Raw genomic sequence first — 7,955 nt, 5'->3', positions numbered from 1 at the left:
TATATATATATATATATATATAGTATATATATATCTATCTTTAGAGTAGCAGACCAAAATGTGTTCTGTAATATTTAGTATCACAAACGGCAAACGGCTTCTATTTTTTATTTATTTGATCAGATTGTCAGAGAATCTAAATCAAGAAACGTTGCTCTTCTAATTGATTTATTCTTTTTTTTGAAACACTGAGGTATTATTATTTTTTTGTTAAAAGATCAGGTTTTGTATTGATATCAGTATTTCAAAATTACAACTGAAGCTCCAGTTTCTAAGGAATTGAATCTGTTGTTTAAAATAGTTCAACTGAAGATGCGATTTGTCATTGTCTCAAATTTGATACACTAAATGATTAATCCAAAAGTCATGAATGCATTAATCAATGAGGAAAGTAGTTATTTGTGTGGAATATATAATACAGTATTGTCTTCTTGGTTGCAACCCTCTGAGATCTAAGAGTATTTTTACAGATCTCTTCTTGAATCCTCCTTTTCAGGTTATTTGCGTCTAATCTGATCCCCATGAGTTTCATATCATAATGTTCAGAACACACTCAGCTTTCTGTAAAGCCCACAGTTGTTCCAGAGCAACGTATAAAGACACCATTTGGCCCTAAAGAGGAACTTATCTCAAATCAGCTTGTGAAACCATACCTTCACTCACTTGTTTTTTGGTTCCTAAAATGAGTTTACACAAGTACCATAATATATGAATAAAATAGGAAATAGATGTCTACAATGAAATTTAGTAATATTGCTTTCTTAAGTATGAGTGTTGTCAACCACGGCTTGGGCTCGCCGCTGCGTCTTTGAGGGTTAAATCCATTTTGATCTTCACTCTTCTCTCCACGACGGCGCCTTTATTCAGTCAGATCTCCTTTTAACCTTCTAGAATACATTTTGTCCATACTATCGAGGCAGACCTCAATCATTTGTTCCTTAAATCTTAAGCGGTCCAAAGAAAAGGAAAAAAATCTGAATTTGTTGGTTGATACGGTTTGCATGTGCCCCGGCTATAAAAGACTCAACACGCTGTACACCTTGTAGAGAAAATGTATCAAACACATGAGTCTTTCTCTGTCCAGGAACTGATGTGAAGTAGTTTCGGAATTACATATTTCCACATTTCTGCATTCTATCCCACATTTTATTTGCCCTTAAGTTTGGAACTATTAATAAATGTAAGCTTTAGGCTTTCATTTTCAGTCCTCGGTCTTTAGTTCCCAACCTAGAAAGCTCAGTTGTTCTGTTGGATAAGTCTCAACTTAATTGATGTCCCTCCTACAGAGATACATATGTGGGCTATGTCTTTTTTATTTATTATTTCTCCATCTCTTGAATGAGTTCAGTTCAGTCTAATTTTCCTGTGGATATAACAGCGTAACAATTAATAAGGCTTTAACTTTTTTAAACTGGCAAATGAAGTAGAATGTGCCGCACTTATCACACAGGCCCTGCTATCCTTTTTGCCAACTATCCGAGACAGGAAGAGACGGGGGAAGAGAGAGTAGTTCTCCTTGAATTAAAGAGGGGAGAAAGTGGAGCTGAAACTTTTCCACACCATTTGATGTCTGAAAGCAGTGATGCAGCGATTGATTCATTTAACCACAGCCGTAATGAGGAAAGAAAATCATAATTCAAACTTACATTTTAAACAGGAAATATAATTGGAATTTTATACAGAGAAGTCCCTTTGTACAATTATGATTAAAGGAAAATTAATTGTATGAAAATGTCCTTATAGATACTGAAAATTAGATCTAGCAAAGCTCGAGCGACATAGACCTAATTCTAAAAAATGTTGTGTACAGGAATCAATCTTTTTTTTCTCCTTTCTTTCTCCTCTACTTTTTTATGAAGGTCCAAATCTAGCTGTGTTAATTTTATCTGAAATTAGAGTGAAGCATGCAGGCGTGGAAGTTGAAATTAGCCTAAAGATGTTTCATTTACAAAGACAGAAAGACTTTGTCAGCCGGCGATTGTTTCCCCACCATTATCTCTGCCTGCTTTTAATTGCTTTGGAAGTGAAATTAACAGAATTAGAAAAATTGCCTCTCCCTTTTTTCTAACAAGCTTCTTTATTCATGGGTATTGTTGTGTGCTTTGTATAGATTATAGACTCCTTTTGTTCCAGTATTGTAAATATATACGCCCCCCAGTCACGGCTTTAGCCACGAAACAATCCCTCTGTTCGCTCGACACAACCTAATGAAAATTAATTTACAACCTGTCTGGATTGGGGGAGAAAAGGCGGGAAATGAAGGAAAAAAAGAAAAGAAATCCTGGTTTTTTTTCTTGGTGTCAATTTGGTGTTGTGAAAAAAGTGCCCATCTTTACTTAACTTTCCAATAAATCATCATCGTCGTCATCATCATCATCTTCATCATCATCATCATTTACGAGAGTTGTTTTCTACCACGGCAGTGATTAACCATTGCTGCTCTAGTACTTCCTTAATCCTCTTAAAAGAAATTAATAATTCTATCATGGTATCCTCTGGGAACGGAGAATGACGCATGTCATCCGACGCATATGAACATAATAACTGCCTTTTATAATCAGCTAGCCATAAAACAACAATATCTCAACTTAATCTTTAGTCTGAGTAAAAAAACTAAAAACAAACAGGCAATACATATGAGGGCATATTTCGAGGTTTTGAGCTCTTAATGTACCATTACAGTTGCCTGCTGTATTCATCTTATAGAAGGAGTATTATTACTGAAGCAATTTAAAAGAAGTCACATTAAATCCATAATAATTTAATCTTCAAACAGGCTAAAATAGATCAAAAAGTACTGTATAATTACTATGGTCAGCAGGGATTATGAAACTGTAATTGATACAGATCAGCCCCGCACTAATCACTCTTTTAGCTACAATTTTAGGTATACTGTAATTTGGCTTTAAGGTCCCCTTTGGCTTCTTGCTATCAATCTTCTGGATTAGAGCGTTCAGCTTGTCCAATTTGAAACTTGAAACCATTTTTTTTTCTTTTTCTGAATGAGTCCAGTTACAAAAAAGGATCAGTGTGTCTAGGGTACTAAGTAGCTTGTTTAACAATGTCACTACCTTTTTTATATAAACATAAAGTGTAATATTATTTTGCGTTTGTCTCCACAGACAGATCTCTGGAGATCTGTACTTTATGAAGCTCTATTTGTTTGGTGATGCTCCAGGGTTTCCTAAAAAAGTCTAACTTTTCAAAATCTAAATTTAGGCCCTAGAATGTCATACAAGTATTGTGTTCTAGGTCTCAAATAATTTCCTACATGCATGTGACGCTACCTCTCATGCTCATTGAAATGTTTTTTTTGTTTTGTTTCCGTGGTATTGTAGTTCTTTCTTTCACTAGTCCAAATATAATTTGCAGGACCCACCCCATCTGAGGACTGTTTATCGTAAATAATATACACTTTAAATAAGGCTGTAAGTAGTTAAACAATACAAATTCCACTCAATGAGCTTTCACTAGTTATAGAAAAGGAGCCCAACAAAGTGTCAATCATCTGTATAGAGCGCTGTGACAAGACGAGCATGTGAATAAAACGACAAATTTGTCAACTTTGCTAAGTTAGAGGCTGGCTAGTTAGTAAGTTAGTTAGTAAGTAAGTTAGTTAGTTAGTTAGTTAGTTAGTTAGTTAGCTTGCTATGAGGTTCAGTTCAGCATCTTCTGTGCAAGAGAAAAGAATCACTTCATCTGAAGTTTAAAGTGAACAAAACAAACTGGAGCTCCACAACTACACATATCCTCTACAGGTACAGTTGTGGCTGGATTATTTGTCCCCCCCCCCCCCATCTGTTACATTTACGCCCATGACCATGTGCTCTTATTGTTTATATGCATATTGTTTTGACACCCCCTGATGCCATTGGTATATTTAAACAAAAGAAGTGCAATTTAGCTTTGGTCCTCTATTCAAGACTTAAAATCCTTTATTAATCCCACAGTGGGGTATTTGCAACGTTACAGCAGCAAGGGATCATGCAAAAAAGACACTTTAAAGATAAAGTATATCAAAGTATGTATATTCACTACTTAAATCATCAATAACAAATGTGTGTAATATAACTGTTTGAAGTCTGTCTTCATCCATTCACATGATCATATTTTTTTTTTTTTGTTCTGTTTTAAAAATGCATTTGAGTATGTTGTAGTTCTTCAGATGTCAGGGAGCAGAAAACTGTGGATTTAAATACCAGTTCTTCTTCTTGCAGGTTCCCTTGGGGATCTTGGGGGAGACGAGGATAACACGCCAGACAACCTCAGCCTATCAGGAGAGGAGGGAGGAGCTTCGGACCCAGATGAGTCGGCAGAAGGGGACAGCTCCAGCCCCCCGCCATACATGTACAACGAAGGTAAGGAGAGGAAGAAAGCCCCATGTGGGGGTAAAAAATCTACAGAACAAATTAGCACAAGAGTCAATAACAAAGAAGCTATACTTGTACTACTTTCTAAATTTCACTGTGCACACCGGATACTCCACAGGCCGGTCTAAAAAAAGCCCCGGAGGGACTGAACGGCCCCCGCTGCGGCCGCTGGCTGACGTTAATGTTAGCTAACTCCACCCAACCCCATCACAGATGCAATAAGCCAGCAAGTTGTCAGTCAAATGGCGAGAACACCGTGCTTTCCTACACTGTGACAAGAGTGTTTAATGAAACATAAAGTTGTTACATTTTACTAACCTAGTGGCGGATGGTGTAATTTTTACATATGTAAACCGGAAGAAAAAGCCAGTTTTGCGCTGGAAAAGTGTCTCCTACTGTACCGGAGGTAGAATTACTCATTCTCCTCATTCTTCCCTGCTATACACTTATACCCCGGTTACTGCTGTGCATGTAAACACACCGAGTGGTTCTGACCAAATAACCTGCAGACATCTACTGTAATATGTGCTCACACTCGCAGTAAAATCACCAGGAAAACTACCCTTGTTTTTTGGTGTTTTTACTATTTTACTATGCTATCACGCTGACTATAATAACAACACACACTGACAACTTGCACCTCCTCTTGTAAAATAATCCAGATGTTTACTGGCAGTTATTGGTTATTATCAGATTTATCTGTTCATCAAGACTTGATGTCTTTCTTTAATGAACGGACGTCTACCTGTTATCTGTCAGGAGACAGTTAACGTCACCTAGAGACAACAACAAAAAACGCACAAGAACCATTATAAGGCTGCAACTATCCCTCTTTTATCTTTATTGTGTCTAAACAGGGGAAAAAAGAAGAAAAAAACCTTCTGTGGATCAATCTTGGCTTCAGTGAACCTGCCCCCTCATGCACCTCTTATCCCGAGCCTCCCCCCTTGTACCGTGTGATAGCAGAGTTTGCAGTCATATTCTTTTGACTTATTCAAGATTTCACTAGCTGTGTTTTTTAATCTCAAAAATTCCTGCTCTTGTGAAATTTTGGGGCTGGAAGTGATAAGCGTCTGTTGGTTGGCTTGGTTTGATAAACCCATGGAAATTCTGTCAGGTGCTAATCGAGACGAGATTAGAGATTAGGTGTGTGTGTGTGTGTGTGTGTGTGTGTGTGTGTGTGTGTGTTTGAGGTGAGGAGTACGTTATGTGTGTATTAGATAGAAAAAGATAGAGAGAGAACTCAGGCAGACTGCACATGTGAGCAAGTTTGTCTGTCGATAGCAAACTGACTTGGCGTCTTTGTTTCTTAACACACACACACACACACACACACACACACACACACACACACACACACACACACACACACACACACACACACAACCCTCCTCCCCATCCTACTGTTGATTTACTCCCTTCTCTCTCTCTCTTTTGCTCTCTCTCTCTCTTCTCTGGGGTTCCTCGGTTGCCCAGTGCTGCCATTATCAGTTCTCTGTAAATCAGCCATGTTTGACGAACCTGCTCTTTCAACCTGGGATCAATACCAGGTCTTTATCTAGCCAGAGCTGGCTAATAAAGGCAAGGCCTCTTATCCACCATCTGTGGGGGGGGGCAGAACCACCATGATAAAGAAAGAAAAAACAGATTCTACCAGTAGCAGGTCCAAGCACTGTTCTATTAAAACCACCTCCTCAACACGCATGCACGCACGCATACACTCAACTTTATTGAGGAAGACTTGAGCATCTGTTCAGTACATCTCTCGCTGTTGTGGTGGGTTTTTTTCCTACTTTTTCTGAGAATTCTTGCTCTACAGTTGCAGCAACCCGCCAAAAAACAAGTGGTTCTTTTTTTCAAAATAAGGCAATCGTAAATATACATCACAGGAAACCTGATAAAATCCACTTCTGGCCAGATTAGTCAGCATGTGACCTTCTTTTGAACTCTAATTGTCGTGCCCTTGTTTTGACCAATCAGAATGCTTTTTGTGTTGTTTTTTTTTTAATCAGAATTTGATCAGTAGTGAGAGAGGAAGTGTATGTGATGCACAAAGAGACGCAGGATCTCTTCTGGTGTTATCATGATGGACAGATATGGACTGTAAAACATGCAGTAATGTTGCAATGATTACTGATTAATGGATTAGTCAATCAACAGAAAATATGATAGTAGAACGCTTTTTTAAATAATTTCTTACAGAAAATTAAGAAATATGCTAATTTAATGTTCTCTAATGTGAGGATGTGATACAAATAGTTTTGTGTTTGAACTTTTGGTTTGACAAAATTAGAAATTTGAGGATGTCTCCTTTGGCCCAAATCCGTCTTATCAGGCTTCAAGTAATGTGTTTGTATCTGGAGCACCAGCGGTTTGGACCTATCAGCATCCTGTAAGGAGCAACTGGCAGCTTCACACGTGGGTTAGGCAGTGTTGTAGTCAAGACCACCTAAACCAAGTCACCAAGTCATTACCAAGACCCAAGTGTATTGAGACCAAGCCAAGACCAAGACTTTGAGGGGTTGAGACCGAGTCAAGACCAAGGCAGGGCGAGCCCGAGTCAAGACCAAGGCAGGGCGAGCCCGAGTCAAGACCAAGACCAAGGCAGGGCCAGACCGAGTCAAGACCAAGACCAAGGCAGGGTGAGACCAAGTCAAGACCAAGGCAGGGCCAGACCGAGTCAAGACCAAGACCAAACAACTCTGCGTTGATGCTGGCTCACCTTCCCTCCTCATACTCCTCGATCTGTCTTCTGCTTTTGACACTGTGGATCATCAAACCACTGGACTCACTGACACTGCTCTGAACTGGTAATTGAGGTAATTCTTGTTGGCACCTCAGATCAAGTCCAGTCATCCTCCATAACCAGTATAACTTTCTCTGGTCAAGACATTCCACGCTCCACAACAGTCCCCAATCTTGGTGTAGGATTTGATCCACAACTCACCTCTGAAGCCCATATCAAAAAAGATCTTCTTCTGTCATCTCAGAAATATTGCAAAGCTCCGTTCTACACTCACCTTAGCTGATGCTGCAACACTGGTCCACGCCTTTGTCTCCTCCAGACTGGATTACTGTAATGCACTTCTCATCGGGATCCCTAACAAGAGTCTGCAGAAAGTACAGTATGTTCAGAATAGTGCTGCAAGGATCCTGATCACACCCATTCTCCACTCACTTCACTGGCTTCCCGTTTCTGCTAGGATTGAATACAAGTCCTCCAATTCTCACCCACCATGCATCTATGGAAAGCCCCCCCCCCCCCCCCCCCACTGAAAGAACTACTCACCCCTATCACTACAACACGATCCCTCCGCTCAAAAAACCACGGGTGATCGTGCCAATCTGCTCTGCCGCTGCTTGGACTTGGAATGCCCCCCCAACCATCTGAGACTGACCATTGAGACCTTTAGAAAAGTACTAAAAACTTTCCTTTTAGTAGAACTTATGAGTTTTAACCTTGCACAATAATGTTGTTGCACTATTTATATAAATTTTAAGCTGATGTTTTTACTTGGCTTTTTCCTTTGCTTTGCTGTAGCACTTTGAGGTTTGTCTTAAATGTAAAGTGCATTACAAATAAAA

At 39.2% G+C, this 7,955-nt stretch overlaps 3 protein-coding genes across 4 annotated transcripts in view; 2 read left to right on the top strand and 1 right to left on the bottom strand.

The window, feature by feature from the left end:
• LOC116693433 (uncharacterized protein KIAA0513-like) overlaps positions 1-7,955 on the top strand; it is a 453,101-nt gene that overhangs the window by 90,934 nt on the left and 354,212 nt on the right. The window lies entirely within an intron of this gene.
• The window catches only part of LOC116693434 (uncharacterized protein KIAA0513-like), a 453,088-nt gene that overhangs the window by 119,104 nt on the left and 326,029 nt on the right, over positions 1-7,955 (bottom strand). The window lies entirely within an intron of this gene.
• LOC116693371 (zinc finger protein ZFPM1-like) overlaps positions 1-7,955 on the top strand; it is a 143,751-nt gene that overhangs the window by 47,301 nt on the left and 88,495 nt on the right. For both annotated transcript variants that reach the window (XR_004332909.1, XM_032522294.1), the window contains exon 2: positions 4,218-4,358. Coding sequence is in view for 1 of the 2 variants with exons in the window: in XM_032522294.1 (XP_032378185.1) it covers positions 4,218-4,358 (141 nt within the window). In the remaining variant the exon portion in view is untranslated. The remainder of the gene's footprint in view (positions 1-4,217; positions 4,359-7,955) is intronic.

This window comes from Etheostoma spectabile, chromosome 8 (assembly GCF_008692095.1).
Source record: "Etheostoma spectabile isolate EspeVRDwgs_2016 chromosome 8, UIUC_Espe_1.0, whole genome shotgun sequence".
NCBI classification, from domain to species: domain Eukaryota; kingdom Metazoa; phylum Chordata; class Actinopteri; order Perciformes; family Percidae; genus Etheostoma; species Etheostoma spectabile.
Note: the sequence above shows the minus strand (reverse complement) of the source record. Positions and strands in the feature narration are given on the sequence as shown.